General features: G+C 43.1%; 1 protein-coding gene across 2 annotated transcripts in view; it reads right to left on the bottom strand.

The window, feature by feature from the left end:
• C1qtnf7 (C1q and TNF related 7) overlaps window positions 1–17,808 on the bottom strand; it is a 108,202-nt gene extending 90,394 nt beyond the window's left edge. Inside the window, exon 1 of one of the 2 annotated variants that reach the window (XM_021163590.3) lies at window positions 17,225–17,808. In XM_021163590.3, coding sequence (XP_021019249.1) covers window positions 17,225–17,237 — 13 coding nt within the window. In that variant the 5' untranslated portion in view covers window positions 17,238–17,808. The remainder of the gene's footprint in view (window positions 1–17,224) is intronic. The other variant, XM_029477693.2, reaches the window with a different exon arrangement.
• Window positions 17,809–18,142: the final 334 nt, after the last annotated feature.

Here is an 18,142-nt window from a genome sequence, read left to right as displayed (position 1 = left end):
GCAAAGAATCTTTCTTTGAAAGGGAAGGAAGGGATTCACAGGATATCTGGACCTAGATAGCAGACTCTAAACATGATGGCTAGCCAACAAAAATTCTCAAGGAGGGCCCAGATATTCTGTCAAGGCTTTGAGCAGTTTGAATGACAACCTGTAAAGTATCTTCCATGCTGAGATTTATTGTTCAGTTCCACAATTCAGTTTCTTATACTGACATTTGTTTCAGTGGTCTAGTGTTCTCTGCATATGGGTTTAGTGCAGGCATGAGACTGTGGTAGAGTATTTTCCTGGAGGTTCCTGAGATTGTCCCATTTCTTTGGGAGGCAGAAAGGAGCTGGGATGCCATGAGTCTCACGATGTCCTACAGAGTTCTCTGTAAGGTAGACTCATCCATCACTCAAATGTTGTTAACATCAGTCTACTTTTACCCATCTCTACCCATCATCATTTTGGCAGAGGCTCCTCCTCACTCTCACTTCTGGGATCAGCAACATAATATTAGCCCTGGACATAATTAAAATATGGAGCTTATTTTTTTTGATAAGCCACAGTAAATCTTTCTTTTTTTCATTCTCTGGTCTCTCTCTAATTGGATAATGAATTGTGGCTCCTTTGTTCATGAGAATCCCAAGTAAGGCAAGTACATAGTGAGCTCTGAATTCTCAGGAACCCTACAAGATTCATTTGCTTTTCCTGCCTGGCTCTGTCTATATTGGTATCCGACCGTGCTCACTCCTCAGCCACCTCCTTGTTTTGAGCAAGATTCTGTCAAGACTGAACCCTTGTCTTTCTATTCCTATTCAATAATGAGCAAACTCGCCCAAGGTCACATGGCTAAGAGTGACAGCAAGTTGAATTCTTGTTCCCTAGCATAGCATTCTTGAATAACTGCTAAGCAATGTGAAAGAACCTTTTGCTTCCAAATTTGAGTCCCAGCTAGGATGCCCCTGGTGCATTAGTCTCTGTAGATTGCACTGTAGAATTCATCAGAGGCTCATGTGCCTGTATGAGTACTCAGAGGGTAAGGCAGAATGACTGCGGAAAACCATTCTTCAAGCACTAGCTGTATTCAAGTGAGGCTTCACATATTGTTTCTGCACTGAGACACATAATTTAAATTTATGTCCTACCGCATTGGGGGAAAGATCTCTTTTTCCTCCAGTCTGCTTTCCCCCTCATCGGCATCTCTCTGTTCACCAAGGTCCTCATGTGTGTTGTGTGGGGCCTCCTTATTGCATGTTCTCCCCCGGAAGACCTTCTGGAATTTATTCAATGTCCTGATGACATTTCCACATCAAAGGCCAAGGGCACTTAGACCCTTCAGCATGAAACACATTTTGCCAAGCTCTGGGTCATTGGCTCATCCTCCAGGCTTTCCTGCGCTCAATGCAGAGCTCAGCAGAGCTGAAAGAACTCAGAGCCTCACCTAGTTCTGACCTCCAGAGAGCATTGGAATGACAGGGAAGGTCCCCATCTGGCCCCAGACTGCAGTACCTCCCCTCCTGCACTGCAGTGGCTTAATCTTCCCAAACTCTGCTTTCCACATGTCTCTCCCTCACACCAGAGCCTTTGATGGCTTCCAATTCTTTTCAGAAGAAAGTCAGAATCACCTCCCCTCCATTTCCATCCTTTCACAATTCAAATCCTTTTTCTAATCTTTTTCTTTCATCTTACAATTTTTCTTTCCAAACATTCCTTTCTGACTAAACAGAGCTACTTGGCCTTCAGGGGAGATACCATAGGCAAGTCTTTCCTTCCCTGTTCCTGATTATATATGTGGGTTTTCTCGTTCCTTTAAAACCCTGTGCACACTTTTCTCCTTTGCCTTGTTTTTCTCCTAGCTGCTAATTTGGGTTTGATGGTGATTAAATGCACACATCAGTCTTCCACAAAAGCTTCACTCACAACCACCTGTGGGCAAGGTCACTGAAACCTGTTACCCTGGCTCTGAATACTAGGATGTGCCTTATGAAAGCTTGATACTCATAGGGGACGTTTGCCTCCAGAGATGGATCTTAGAGATTGTTTCTGGCTTGGTTGCTGTTACCTTCCAAGTCATATTCATGTACGGATCCCAACACAATATGAAACACTAGAGAAGTGCAGCTTATATAGCAATCTCAAGTATGTATTGGTCATGCTGTCTATTCATCTCCCTCAGCTTCTTTTTAGGTAAGAAGTGATGATAAACAACTCTGGGGGCTAATAGCAGGGTGGGGGTAATACTAGTCCAGCATCCAGTTAGAGCTGAGGTCCAACTCCAGGCAGAATGCTGAGCTGGTACCTACTTTCCCCCTTCTCCTTATAACTGTTGCAATAAACTGTGAATATCCTGGACAGCAGCCATGACCAAATTGCCATAAACTCCCTGAACCAATTTGGTCTGAGTCATATGTTCTATCAGAGATGGCTGTATTTATGGACATAAAACATGCCTTCTTTCAAAATCTTGTTAGAATAATTTTTGAAAAAAAAAAAAAAGAAAAGAACAGAAAATGTGAGCTGGAAAGGAAGTAAGTGCTTTATTGGACATTGTGATTTTTTTTCTATCCAAACTGAACAAGCCAACTTATAGTCTTATTAAGAGATTTATACTTGAGGAACCTAAATTTGTTCTGGAGTGAAGTTACAACCCAGTTTCCCCCTTTAAATGTAGCATTAAATTGTGTGTGTGTGTTTTTTTTTTTTATTAAGACGATATAAAGTGCCATTTTCTCCTTCAAGGGGATGTTCCATCAGCCTTTCTCATGAGGGAGAAGTGACATTTTGCTTATTCTCCTCATTGCAGAGGAGAACTCACACAAATCTCGGCATTTTACAGACCAAAGGAGAGCATCTCACTGCCCTGCATTATGTGGCTATTTGGAGCAAATGCTATATTTTTACTAGGTTTAATTCTCTTCTAAGTTAATAGAGCAGAAATCAAAGCTCTGTGGATCACAGACACCTGGAGGCATTAGCAGGAGACTGTGGCTTGCAAATGGACGTTAATCAGTTTTCAGAGCAATCAAAGGCTGTGGAGACTGGGTTTCCTCAAGAGGAGATGGCCAAATGAGCTGGCACACATGATACTTTGGCAGACAGAAGTCAGCAAGGAGTACTTGTCCAGGGAGGAGGAAGGAGCAGATGGTAGAGATGAATGGTGTTTGCAGCAATCATTTCTATCGAACCCTGACTGTCCAGAGCTGAGGGAGCGACATTTCCTGATTAGTGGCAGTTATGGGCAATTTCTATTCTGGCTGCTCCTCTACCAACACCCTGGGCATCTGTGGCATTGATAGCAAAGGCCTCACACCCTTCCACTCTTCTTTGAAATGATTTGGATCTGAAAAGATGGCTATAGCCTTGGGGATATGTTTCTCTTTTATTCTGAGACTCTGGTGTTTGGCACAGCCTTTGGGGCACAGTTGTCAAATTTTTTTCTAGGTTATAAAATGAACACCCAGTTTTGCAGGAATTGAAGCTGTGTTTTACATCCAGACGATCAGGGTCAAAGACAGTAGCTTTAGAGGTTCATTATGACCCAGGCTTGAGTCTTAGTTTGGCTTCTTACTGACTTTAGGCAAGCTCTTGTGCTCTGTGGGTCCTGTCAACTCATCTTGAGTTTGTTCCTTATGTGTAAAATGGAAGGGAATCACTTCACGGAATAATTGTGAAGATAAGGAGAGGTGATGAAGTAACACATTTAACCAGTTTCACAAGTAGCAATTAAAAAGAAATATACAATGAGGTGCGGTGGTTGGAAGCCACTTGGTCACGACCTTCTGATAAATCTATTGGGTAAAGTCAAACAGCATCTCCCTATTTAAAAAAGTTTAACTAGTAAACTTAATGTGATTTGGTTTGACTTATCCTGGTTCAAAAATGCTTAGGCCTTGCCTATTCTAAAAAAATCAATTATATTCTGAAAATGAATTATGTTATTTTTGTTAATTCCTATAGGGCCATTCCCTCATGTCCCTCATTTTGAGGTTGTTGTTGTTGAAAGACAGCAAGGATATCCTTGCTGTAGGCATTTTGTGGTCTTCCTTCCCCACAGCCTAGTTTCCCTTTCTTCAAAGTTCCTAGAAAGGTTCTGCAAGGGCTAAAGTATAATCAGGGCTGTCAAATCCAGGGAGAGTCACGAAGCCTTGGGAACTCAGCGGCTTTCCACACCATTGACTAACACACTCCTTAAATCGGTGATTCTTCATAACGACTGCACTTTAAAGTCACTGGGGGAGCTCTAAAAATTATGCTTGCTTCAGTGCTGCCCCCAGAGCTCTGATGTAATGGTTGTTGGGAGAGCCTGCACTTTAGGGTCTTTCTGAGGCTCCCTTACTCATAGTGCCCACATTGTTGAAGTACGTGACACTGTCAGGCATGCTTTGGCCTGTCACAGGTACCTCAATCTCTTTCAGGATGTCACCTAAGTCAGGCTCAGAATATTGCCTTGTGTAGAGAAGCAGGGAAGGTTTTACAATGAAGTCAGTTTACAGTTGGAATTGTTGCCATGAAATCTACCCAGGTAGGGTTTAATTAGGATGCCCATTATATGTGTGTCCACACTGGGGACATTAGAATGAGAAGGAAAAAGGAAGAGAGGAAAAAAAGGAAGGACAAAGGAAGGAAAGGAACAGAACCTGATGTACCATGATTCAGTCCACACCCTGCTTGCTAATGGTTTCTATTCTAGTCCATTCTCAAGGGTGAAGACAGGATTTTAACAGTAGCTATGGTTTATTTACACTGAACCTTACTATTTGATTGAAACCCTGTTACCCATTGTCTCTGTCTGGACTGGGTGTTTGCAGGTTCTTGACATCTTGTTAAAGAACCGGAGAAGCACACAAAAGCACACAGGATGGAGGGGTTTCATTCCAAAGTGATGTGAAAGTACAGACAGGAAAAAGAGGACAAAGAGCAAGAACGCTTCAAGCACAGTTCCTTCCTCAGTGCCCATGGTTACTGCCAGGGGTTTCTTTGTATGGCTCCAGGAGGAAGAGTTAGTGGTTGGGGCAGAGTATGGATGATATCTGTTTTAACTGGTAGGTTTGAGTTATGTAAGCCATTGGATATGTTTTTCCTAGGATACATCTGATTTTAATATTGTGTAATTATGCATATGTAATCATATGCAAATTATGCATTGGCATAAGATGCTAAATAGAGTTTTTTTTTTCTCTCCAAATGTTTATGCTAAGGATAGTGTTTTCCTGTCTGCACATGCAGCCTAAATTGGTCTAGGTTGGCTTGTCCCACTGCCCTTAGTATCAGGATAAGTTTAGGCCACAAAAGGAATTAGTTTTCTTAAGTGGTGTTGTTGGGGGCATGGCAGCTGTAGCATGACTACATTGCTTTGGAGAAGGGAGGCTTGCAGCTCACTGCAGGTGCTGTCCCATCTGGCTAGGATACTCTTTAGGATATTGTTGGGAGAGTGATGTGCATGTGACTCAAACCAAGCAGGGATCTGGGTTGCTTGTTATTCCTATGCTTGTCGGCTTCACACCTATCGTGAGTCTAACGAATACCCCCTTCCTTGTTTTCTTTACAAAGAGATGCAGATGAAAATCCCATTGACCAGTGATGCTAGCTAGAAAACACAAGAGCCAAACTCACCTCTAGAGCTAGCCCTTACCTTGAAGGCTTTTTAGATTAAGTACCAAGGCATTTGTGGTAAACCCTGGGAGTCACTATCCCGGGAATAAGATATTTAACCTGAAATGGGTCTCAGAGAGTGCAGGTGATAGGCAAGAGGCAAAGAAAGGGTGAAGCACTGGGTGCCTTTGAAGAAAAATGGAAAAGAATCTGAAGAGCTGTCATTCTTTCTTTATCCGATTCTTTCTCCCTTAAGCCCACCCCCCCTGCAGCTGGAACCTGTATCCAGGAAGCTCACTAACCAAAACTTACAAGTCTCCTTTCGCAAGACCATAGCAACAGCATCCACATAAATGGCCTTCATCAGAAGCCTTGTATTTACCATATAGAACAACCTTCCAAACAGGATGTGAATGAGGCTTTAACACAACGAAGCTCTGGGTGTGCAGTGAAAGATTAATGGATTGTTGAAAACAAAATGGAGTTATGGGGAATAATATGTGCTCCAAAAGCAGGGCTGGGTCAAGGCAAAAAGAGAATTCATTTCCTCTCCTTTGGCTCTTCACCCTCCATGCGCCAGAGAATGTGTGGGTCTAAAAATTCACTGGTGGGCTGCCAGGAAGCAGAATTTCATGGTCAATAACTCTAACTAGACTGATCCTTTCGGGTCACATATTTTATTTTTCCTCCTTTTCATGGCTCTGATTTTATGTTTCCATTTCACTTGTTTATTTTGCATATTTCTTTCCCTTCACCTAAAATCACATACAAAAGGACCGACTGGTATTTATGGAATGTTTGCTAGAAACCCCAGTTATCTAGGGATGTAGAAACTGAAGGAGACAGATGCACAAATAAAAATGGAGAGAGAAAGAGAGAGAGAGAGAGAGAGAGAGAGAGAGAGAGAGAGAGAGAGAGAGAGAGAGAGAGAGAGAGCAGACTAGACGGGGTGTGGGGAAACACAAAAGGAGAGGACTTGGAGAGAAAGGAATGGGAAGAACAGAGAATTTGGGAAGACAAGATGGGTAAACAGAAAGCAGAAAATGAAAGACAGGCACGGTTCAAAGAAGACAGCAGGGAGAGAGCAGTGGAGGAGGCAGCTGTCATACAGTGGCCTGGTTAAGGACCAGAAAAGAGGGAGCTGAAGGGGTAACTGAGTCACTGCAGAGGAGCTAAGGGGTATAGAGACTGACATGGCCAAGCGCAGATGATAGGGTCATCTGATCATAGGCTCCACGGTGTACCCTTTTGGGAACGGGTAGTGAAATATATTTTACATGTAACCCTCTGAGACTTATGACCAAAGATGTGAAGATACTAGAGCCACTGGCAAACAAATTATATATTCATTTATGTGGTTGTCATGACAGTCGTAAGGCTTTGGGTCCTACAGGGGCAGATGTATAGTGTGAGCTGTGGAGTGGTGTTGTGGAATATGGAGGGGCTTTACAGACTGTTGCACTGTCTTTGGGGTGAGTGTATGCTGCAGTGTACGCTGCTGCCGGGAACATCGGCTTATGTGTACATGCTAAATCAGGACTCGATGCTGAGTGGCAAGTGCTCCTGAGATTTCTCACCTGACAGTAAAATAGAACTTTAAAATATTTCTATATAATAGTGAGTTGAACCATATGAAAGTGCTGTTTCTGCAGGTCAAACTTATCACAAGTATTTGTGTGTGCATGTGTTGTATACATTTGTTTTTGTGTGTGTACACATTTTTATGTGTGCATTTGTGTGTGTGTGTGTGTGTGTGTGTGTGTGTGTGTATGTGTGTGTGTGTGTGTATGCACATGTATGCTAAAGCATGTGGTCCCTACTCCCTGGGGTCTTTCCTGTACATATATATTTGTTTTTGGCTTCTGCTGTTAATGCCTGTAGATATATAACTGTGGTTGCTAACTCAGAGCATTGCCCAGCAAGCTGGTGTCCTAGTGATATTGTATTTTTGAGAAGTGGTTATATTTTCTTTCATTGATAGAAACAACATGGAAGGAGTTGAGTTGTATATGCAAATAGCAAGCACAAGTCATCCCAAACCAGACATGCATATGTTCTTTTCTCTACAGAGATAACATTAAAAAACCCAAACGTCACATAGGACTGACCTCTGTTTACTATGGCTTTTTAAAGCTATACGTACATATATATGATAGTATAATAGATACATTAGTTATAATGTATCAATATATAGTTTAATTGATACATTTTAGGTATAATAGGAAGTTGAAGGCATTAATAATAATAAGCAACAATGTTAAAAAATTAAACTATAATAAATATGTGCACTCTGGGATCAGTATCAAGTAAAATAGGGTTATGTGAAAGTGTACACTACCGAGTCAGAAGACTCAGCTTGATCACTGGAAAGGCTAGCAAGTGACCAGGACATAGGTAGCACACAAGGAAGGGATACTCTGGAGAACGGACAGATCCATGTCCCAGGGAGGAGAGTGCAGGATGCTGTGAGGTTTACTATACTACTCTGAATGTGTAACTTAAAACATAAATTATTTACTTATGGAACTTGCTGTTTAATCTTCTCAGACTATGGATGAGTGCTGAAAGCAACTGTTCTACCATGACACCATAGCAAGTGAGACTGTGGATAAATGCGCATAACATAATGAGAGCAAGTCATGGCCAGGCAGCCTGGAATGTGCTTCTCATGGTGTCCACATGGTCATGGAAATATGTCCAGCTTGGCTGCAGTTATCTTCCTTGACATGTTTACACTCTTACACAAGTCTCTTCCAGAGCCCCTGGTTTGCTGGGTTTCTCTTACTTGCATTTTGTTTGTATTCATTAAATTAAGTGTTAATTTGTTCAGAGGGAAGAAAGCCACCATTCTTAGTTGTTTTTTTTTTCTAATGAGATTATTGGTGCAAATTTAGCATTATTAGAAATTGGATCTTTGAGTCACAGAGCTTAACATATTCCCTGTTCTGTGGGTGCCAGACAGTATCCTGAGTGGTAGTTAGGCATACCCTGAGAAACATCTGATTTTCCATTTAAGATCACTAATTGATACCCTCCATTCTTCCTTCTCTCCCTCCTTCCCTCTCTCCCCTGGTCTTCCCCTGCCTTACTTTATTTTTTTTTCAGGGCAAGCCATTAAGTAATCTCCATACCTCAGGACTTGGAAATGGATTTGACATGTATATGGATTATCATCCAAACAGGATCTGGAACCACCTCTGGGATAAGCCTATAAGAACATCTGTGAAGGATGATCTTGGTTAGGATGATTGAGATAGGAAAACAAACCGTAAAAGTGGGCCCTGTTCCCTGGACTTGGGTCCTGGACTTGGGTCCTGGACTGAGCAAAAGGGAGAAGGCTAGTTGAGCATAAGCAACTGTTGTTCTCTCTTTCCTGACTGTAGATGCACAGTGACCTGCTGCTTCAGGCTCCTGCTGTCTTGACTTCACAATCATGACTCACTGTCCTCTTGAACTATGAGACAAAACCAACTTTCCTTCCTTAAGTTGCTTCTGTCAAGATACTTGCATCATAGTAACAAAAAAAAGTAAACATTATGATGGGAGATGTGGAGGTCATTTGAAACCTGGGGTCAAGCCTGGATTCTGTGTCAAGGGAGCACACACACACACACACACGCACACGCACACGCACACGCACACACATGCACACACACACCTACCTTAACTTTACAGAGCACAGAGAAACATTCTTCCCATCAATGGATATCCTAGAGAGTTGGAAGAAGGCAGGCAGAGGAAAGAGGACTTTCCCTTGCTATGTATGAAGGCAGAAGGACAGCCGTAAGCCCTCACTAACACCCAGATTCTGATACAATGAAGAACTTTCTAGTGATCTGGAGATGATTTTACTAGGCATCAGCATTTTGCACCTGCTGGTATTAAAGCTGAAAGTAAAGTGTACATCTTGGATGGAGTTAAAAAGTCCATTTGGAGAGTGTTCACGCTTGGCCTCAGGGGCAAATGTAGAACAAACAAACAGATGGTGTATTCAAGGACATGCTATGCAAATTTCTTCAAGAAGCAAGAGTTTTACATTACCTCTCCTGATTACATTGGAATTATATGAAGTTGCAATTCTTTGGTAGGCAATAAGATGGCTTGATATAATTTATTACTGGAAATGGACTCAGACTCTTCAGACCTTAGTTAGTATAGGTCTGCCTTAGGAACCAAGGGCTGGGTGCTCACAAGGGTGGGGTTTATTGAGGAGGGTGGAAGGCATATGGCTGACAAGGAGGGTGCTCAAGAAATAGAAGCTCATAGCTTCCATGCCAATACCCTTGGTACTGCTATGACAGAATACTGGAGATTGGACAATTTACAAGTAATAAACATTAAGTTCTGGAGGCTGGATCAAAGAGCCCTACTCTCATACGGAAGGGCCTTGATGATGTTTCATCTTGTTTAGAAAGCAACAGGATATGAGCACATATGCACAACAGAATTTATCACAAGGAGAGCCTGTGCAGAGGGCATCAATACACTCAATGCAGTGGAGTCCACATGACCTACTGCCTCCCATTAAGCTCTGCCTCCAAGCACTGTTGAATGGGACTTCAGCTTTCAATACCTACATTTGGGGAATGAATTAAAGATACAACATCCTCTAAATTCACACACAGAAACATGATCTATTTATTGTAGAGTGTACAAGGAAACAGCAGTGATCCCGGAAACTGATGGAATGCCTTGGTAAGCAAGTTGATGCCAAACTAGGTTAATGTCAAACTAGAGTTCAGAATGGAATGAAATATAAATTACTCCATAAAGTCTTATGTCAATATGTTAATGAAGAAAACCCACAATACTCTAAATTTTTTTTCTCAAATTTAAGGGGATAAGCTATTTGGAGGATGTTGGCCATTAGCTATAGCAAATAGTGTTTTAATGACTGCTCTTGAATTTTTTCTGAGACCATCTGGTAGCAATGTGTTTTAGGGCGACAGTATCAGCCCTGCCTTTGCATTACTGGTAGAATGCAGAGGCTCAACGCTGCATCAGGCTGATGCTTTTCTGTGAGTTAGCTGTTTATTAGTTAGAAGGTAGTTTCTTCTCCTGAGTTACAGGCAGAAGACAGAAGAGTGGATGAGAATTTGGTCTTTTTTCCAACTGTGCATGGAATAATGTCCTTTATCTTATTGTACTCTCTTCCATAGGAATGGGTCATCCATCTGCCATCATACAGGTGAGCTAGGAGGCAGGGTAGTAAGCCATTTTGGATGCTTCTTAGCACACTAATTAGAGAGTTTATATTGATAGAAGAGCTCCACTTAAATGTATTTTAGAAACTATGGAGATGGCCCAGTGGTCACAAACACTGACTGCTCTTCTAGAGGACCAGGGTTCCATTTATATCAACATACAACTGCTTGAAACTCCAATACCAGGGGACCCAATGGCTCCAGAGGCATGCCCCTGGTGCACAGACACACATCTGGGCAAAACATCTATACACATAAAACAAAATAATAACACATTTCATTTCAATTGGAGTTAGTTACTGAAGGATTATCTAAGGTCAGAGTTCTGCATTACTAAACAAAACATAAGGTATTTCTTCTGGGAGACTGTGGGGGCAGAGTAGAAAGTATGTGGCTACTTTTGGAGACAGACGTGAGTGGAAACACCTAGTTCATGGATTGGAGAAATGGCTTAGTTGGTGAGGTGCCTGCCGTGCAGACAAGGGGACCTGAGTTCTAACTCTGGCATCCACCCATGTTTATAAATCTGGAAATGATGTTGAGTGAGCATGATGGTGTGCTCGTGAAATCCCGATGCTGAGGAGGCAGAGACGGATCCTTGAAGTGCAGTGGGCAACCTCTCTAGCCTCCTTAGGCCAACGAGAGACCCTTTCTCAAAGAAAATAAAAGTGAATGTCTTCTCAGAAACAATATCCAAGTTGTCCTCTGGCCTCCAAAAGCACATGCGCATGCACACACATGCATACGTGTGCATGTGCATACTACCTAAAGGTCCTGAGGCAAGTCTTTTACCTTTCCGTACCGATAAACGAGGGTGATGTTACAACAGTACGGGTGCAAGGGCTGGCTGTGTAGCAGGCACATAAGAAAAGAGCACCATTAATGTGAGCACGGTAAATACTTCCTTAGGGGAAGCTTGTGACTTTGAAGAATTTGTTTTATTAACCAGTGGGGTGGTACATCTGGTGGTTATTTAGTATCTAAAGGTCACAGGAAAGAATGGCTTCCCGAAGGGTTAATTTATGGGCTGCTCTTCGTCTCCACCACACCGTTTCAAGGATGTGGCCAGATTGTTTGCGCTTCCTTGTTTCAAGGAAAGAGAAAATTTTACCATCCTTTTCAGAGACTTCCAGCTTCACAAGGACAACACCAAGCAACTTTCAAAACTGCAAAGGCAAATGAGCCCTTGTGGGGCTCCAACACTCTACAGAGAACTCCAGGTAACTGAGGAAAGCTGAGATCAGGAGAAGTGCTCCTCCCTAGAGCCTAACACTGAACAGTTGTCCAGGGCCAAATGGTCAGCCTTGAAAACATACATACAAGTAGTAGTATTATATAACACTCAACAGGTCATATTTAAAAATATATATGTGGGCCGGAGAGATGGCTCAGTGGTTAAGAGCACCGACTGCTCTTCCGAAGGTCCTGACAAATCCCAGCAACCACATGGTGGCTCACAACCATCCGTAATGAGATCTGACGCTCTCTTCTGGTGCATCTGAAGACAGCTACAGTGTACTTAGATATAATAATAAATAAATCTTTAAGAAAATAATATATATGTGTATATACAAATACATGATGTGGCACACAGTAACAGTTAATGAGAAAAGGAGGCCATGAATTTGAAGGAGAGGGGCATATGGGAAGGACTTGGAGGGAGGAAAGGAAGGGAAAAATGTAATTAAATCACCATCTCAAAAAAAAAAAGTATATATGTGGGAGGGGAAGGGAAAGAGTTTAGATGAAAGGTTTTCCCAGATCTGCCAGACTTGGGTTGAAGAGTCTATAAGGACTCAATGTGTCTATCCAGCACTGTTTGTCATATCTCCATGCCCAGGGATGCCTAGTAATGCTCAGATCCTAGGCTTCCCCATCTTTTCAATGATTCCTGGTCCCCAGCCAGGGTTTGGAAGTGTGATTCAAAGGCCTAAGGGACATGCAGTCAATGAGAGCTGTCTTAACCGGTGTGAACGAGGTTTGCCGGAGATCGGTGCTTGATCCTGGTGCTGCAGATGGTGGAGTTGGCAGCACCAATAATGTTCTAAGTTCAGGCCTTGTTGGTGTGGAATTTTGGACTCAGATTTCAGTTGAATTAAAGACAGGATGGGAATGTGACATTTCTTGCAGACCACTGCTTGTAAATTAAGATTGTGTTTTGTGCCATTTTTAAGGCCCTGGGGAATCCAGGGGAATTAATTCCTGACCTCTGAATGCCATCACCTGGGGTACTGGACACTGTAGAGGCTTATAAAGCAACTCCTGTGCAGATCAAACTCAGAGAGTGTGGTACAAACTGCTGTCAGAATCCTCAGACATAAGAGAGTTTATTTTTGCAAAAGGCAGGCAGCCAGGAGGCAGGACTTTAGTCCCTCTTGAAGGGATATATTAAAACAACGCCCCCCCCCCCCATTGCATGCCAATACCATTATTATGTAATCACCATAGCTATACACTCATAAAACTTTTGTAGAGTCAAAGGTTGTTTTGGAAATGTGCCTGCTTGATATGAGGTAAGTCTGGAACCCAGTGATGGAAGAGGGAACTGTATCGTTCACGATTTCCATGAAACTGCTTAGAATGTCATCTTCGTGAGTGTGGACTGGGAGGGCTTTCTGGGGCCAACCTGCCCCTCCGACACTCCTCATTCTTTACCCCGGTCCACTATACTGGAATTGAGGAGGACCACAGGGAGGGTGGATCAGTGAAGCCTGAGGGTTGCTTTGGACTCTGTAGACTGGGCCTAGTGTACCCTTCTTCACATAATGTCTGCAAGAGCTTCCACCACTGATGTCTCACTGCCTAGCTCCTAGCAAGGTTTTCTCTCTGTTATTATCACATTGCTTTCTTATTTGCAAACATTTAATGGTTATTCCATGAAACAAAACACCACCACCAACAACAACATTCAAACCTTGTGTTCTGGCATTCAAGATTCGCTGTGACTGCAACCTAGTGTCTGCAGCTCATCTTTCCCTGGTACTCTACTCTCTGTGGTTGTACTTCCATCTGTCAGGACTGCTCTCCTGCTACTCCTCAGTTCTCTCCTGGACTGTTAGTGTCCAATGCCCCGCCCACAGGTCTTCACTCTCTAGGGATTGTATTGCATGCTCTCTGATTTGTGGACTCTTTCCTGGCCAGGGACCCATGGCATCAGATGAAGTTCTGTTTGCAGACCCACCGCCCTTCCTTTAGCACTTAGACTCTGAAAGATATGTTACACCTGTTCTGTAGGATCAGGAGTGATTGTCTGCATAAGCCAGACATTAAGGAACATGGCTGGCTCATCTGATTATTGGGATCTATTTTTATTGAAGTTTCATTTATTTGGAATCTCTTCTGCATTCAGGAGGTAGAGACTGACGCTCCCAGTGGTCACTTACTGAAAGCATTTTTACTTTTCTGCCCCTTTTCCTTCTAAAAGTTGAAATTGGATATTATAAATCAATTTTCTTGGATGTGAGTTGGATCTCGGAAGGTGGTGTGCTCCTGAAGGGAGCAGCCTGTGAAGTGGCCGGTGGAAACCGGTACATTTCTATTAAGTCTTAGGAAAGCTCATGCGGTGTAAGGACACTTGTCCTCAGCTCATTAGCTTTCCAGCATGCGTTCATGCTTGCGTTTTTGAAGTTCAGAAAACATTAGATTGTAATGATCCCACTTGTGGTGAGTCAGAAAACATGCGGATCAGCTAAAATAGGAAGAGGTCCTGCAGGAAACCTAACTCGGAATTGCTGATCATAGCTGGCATTATCAAGCCTAGACCCTCATGAGGACTCTCTGAGGCCATCCTCAGAATGACCTCTGAAGATGAATATTATTTATTATTCTCATCTAACATGTGAAGACCCCGATATTTGAATCTGTCCAAGTTCATACACAGGGTGCAGGCTGGGAGTCGATGTCCAACATCTGTGAAGTTGAAACCAAATGCCCTACTTCACTGTGGTCCATAGCTTTCCACATTCCCAAAGTTGCCTGACCAGACAATACTCTGGACTAATACCCAGAAAATACTCTAGCTAGTACTCTACCTAACACCAGTAAAACCTTTTGCCTTGGAACTCACTCTGAGAAACGGATTTACCATCCACATATTTCCCCATTGGAAAGCTGGGGTAGCCTTTATACCTCTCTGACAGGGTGCACCATCTTTCTTTGACTTTGGAGGCTCCAAAGGCTGCTCTATATGACTCTATCTCTGACCCAAGTGGACTGCTGTACAAGATACTTCTTGGCGTTCTCCTATTGTTTACACTGATGCTAATTTTAAGATAGCTTTTAGTGTCTGGCACACAGTGGGGCCTCTGGGAAGGCTTGTTGGAGAACATGGAATTACTTCTCTAGTCCTTCAGCCATTGATTACTAAGCTTGTCTTGTCAAGTCTGGACTACTAACATGAGGCCGAATCTGTATCCCCACAAACGTGGCTAAGCCTGGTTCATACCAAAGCAGGTCAGACAGGTAGCTGGTGTCCTCCTGGCAGTTTAGTAGTTAGCCTTATCCCCACCTATACCTCAGTTCCTGCAAGAGGCTGTTTCTCTTTCCCAGATTCTGTAACAAGAACACAGATAACCTTGGGTTTCTCTCATCAAGACGCTTTTGGAGACAACCCTGACTAGCTGCTTCCACGGCATCATCCGTGTTTCATCCTAAAGCCCCTGTGGCTGAGTCTCGGATGAGTCAGCTGGCTTGGGGGATTTTTGTTAGCAACCCTGATTGCCTTTGTTTTCATCTTCTAGGGTGCGCATTGGGGTGGGGGTGTGCTCGTTGGGTCCTGGGGTGGGGTCTGGCAAGTTTGGCTTCTAGTAATGCTGGCAGCCTCTGTGGGAGCCCGTGATGGGAAGTCACGTCATGCCATACTGCGCATTTTTAGGCCACACCCATCCCCAGGGTCCACTCAGGCGCCATGCAAGCGCTGGCCATCCAGCTCTCGAAGCTGCCGGCGATGAGGTCATGGGTGGGGTACTGGAGACCCCCTCCAGATAGGGTGGGGGCTTCCTCTACAGCCCAAGAGTGGACCAGAAGGACTGGGAGAGAGGCTGTGGCAACAGTTTTGCCTGTCTGAACCTCTGCTTCCTCGTAGTGGTCTGTAGGCTGGTGTGGGTAGAATAGAGGCAGAAACAGACAGCAGGGAAGAGATGGAAGGGAGGTGTCTATGAATTAGCTACTTACCCCACTAGTTACGGGTGGAGGGAGGGAGCTAACAAATGCTGTCCCTCGACTACTTTGACAGGAGCTAATATTCACCTTTTTGCTTTTTATACAGTGTTGCCTTTACTCTGACCTTAATCACCAAGACCCCAAGGCAAGGGAAGCCACAGCAATCTTCATTATGTAACTAGACTTTGATGCAGAAGGAAAAAATAACAAGACAGTAAAGTGCTTTCATAGCTGGAGACGGCGACTGCAGCAATACCTCCCGACCCTCCCAGACCTAACTGCCGTAATTGCCAATATTTCTAAACCAGTGGGCCTTGCAGACTGAGGTCACCTCCAAGTCCCAACCATCCCAGCTCAATCAAATCTACAGTTCTTAAACTTCTGCCGGCAAGCACATACATAAGGGTGCACACGGAGCAATGGATGCAGGGCTCAGCTAGAAATTTTAGCCTGCAAAATCCCTCTTCTGATCTCAGTGAATATCTGGCGATTTTTCTTCTTTGCACCTGGGATTCTGCCTTGAAAAAATAGGAACTCACTGACAACAGAGTTTCTTCCGGAAATAGAAAGTGGCACAGAATGTTCACATGCCCCTCCACCCCAGGATGCTTCTTAGATGACCAACACATAGAAAAACATGAGAGCTATCTGAAGGCACAAGTCAGTCACTCTTCTCAGATAAGGACACCCTCGGCCGACTATGACTTATGCTAAAAATGCCATGTTCAACCATTTTGTTTTGTTTTAGCCTCCAGGGAGATAAAATTAATATTATTAACATCTTCGTAGGTTCTTATAAGAAAGAGTCAAGTGGCTTACTTAACTCTAAGGAAACATATTCCACAAAGCAGTAAGTCCCAGTAACCACGACTGAGAGACATTTTAGGATGTTACCACAATCTATGAGAAATTTTTCCGAGTTCTACGACTCTCAGCTCTGGAAGTCAAGTCTTGTAGAACAAATAAATACTGAGATTAGACCATACATTAGCCCACTGCCCACAGAACAGCTTATGATCAAAGACTGGAGTTTTCAGAGAGCCCTCCGACCTTTTCTAAGAGAAACAGCATTTCCATACATAGACGCTTACTACATCAAGCGGAACAGAAAGTAGGAGAGACACCGCTGTTGAGTCCATTCTCTGATTTATCATTTGTTGACATTCTATCCACACATCTCTCCATCTCCTTACAAGTAGCTGTCTGTGGTTCTTCCTGCAAATATTTTGATAAAGTTCAAACAGAAGGGGGAAAGAGAAAGGCTGTAGTGAAAAACAGTAACTTACCTTTCCTGGGCATTGCTGGGTTCAGATGTCCTCCCCAAACATGAGACTTCCTTGCTTTGACACTCCCATGAATTTAGAAACCATTAAAAAATATTCAGAGCAGAAATATGGTTATTACCCAAGCTGCTCCACAACAATGCAGAGAAGTGTCTTGAAGAAAAATAAAGGATGTGTGCGGAGCGCGAGCTCATGCTGTCGTACGAAGTTCTGCAACCGTCTTTCTCAGTTTAAACAACCTCCCACTCCTTCTCCCAGGCACTTGCCAACTTCTATAATTTAAAGCAACTGCGATCCTTCCCATAATACTCACATTTCAAAGAGTTTACTATATACACTCGTTAGGAATGAGGAGGAGTGGGCAAGGTTCTTCTGCAAACCCCAGACGGAGGCAGATGTGAAGCAAGGGTCTCAGGTATCTGGAGGATTTCCCGTCTCTCTGCAGCCATCGCTGTTTGCACTGTGTGGATTTGAGTCCCTGAAGCCTTTTCAAGTAGTATCTAGAGACTGACGGGCATCATTTCCTGAAGCACTCAGGAAAGTTTATCTGGCAAGTTAGGAAAAGGGCTAAACCAGTGGAATTGTGTCAGCAGGAATGTTTGTGATTTCACCTTAATTTATCACAATGTCTTCATGAAACAGGAAAATACTTAAGATGATGTTATTTACATTAGTCTTGTTTAAGCATTAGTCCACATGTGTGCTGTAAATCTAGGGAGGACACATACTTTGCAAATTATGTCTATGTAATTGAGTAAACCTTCTGATATTTTAGCCTGTGATCAGAATAAATTTTCTGGCATTTTAGTTGGTGATTATATTTTTACATTTTACTATCCAGTTCTTCCCACTGTCAACACACACACACAAACACACACACACGTATTAAAATTATAGCAAACTTTTAAAGCATGGATTAAA

Source organism: Mus caroli, unplaced genomic scaffold (assembly GCF_978045245.1).
Source record: "Mus caroli unplaced genomic scaffold, Mus_caroli_1 scaffold_4, whole genome shotgun sequence".
NCBI classification, from domain to species: Eukaryota; Metazoa; Chordata; class Mammalia; order Rodentia; family Muridae; genus Mus; species Mus caroli.
The sequence above is the reverse complement of the archived record's forward strand: the minus strand, read 5'-3'. Positions and strand labels throughout refer to the sequence as shown.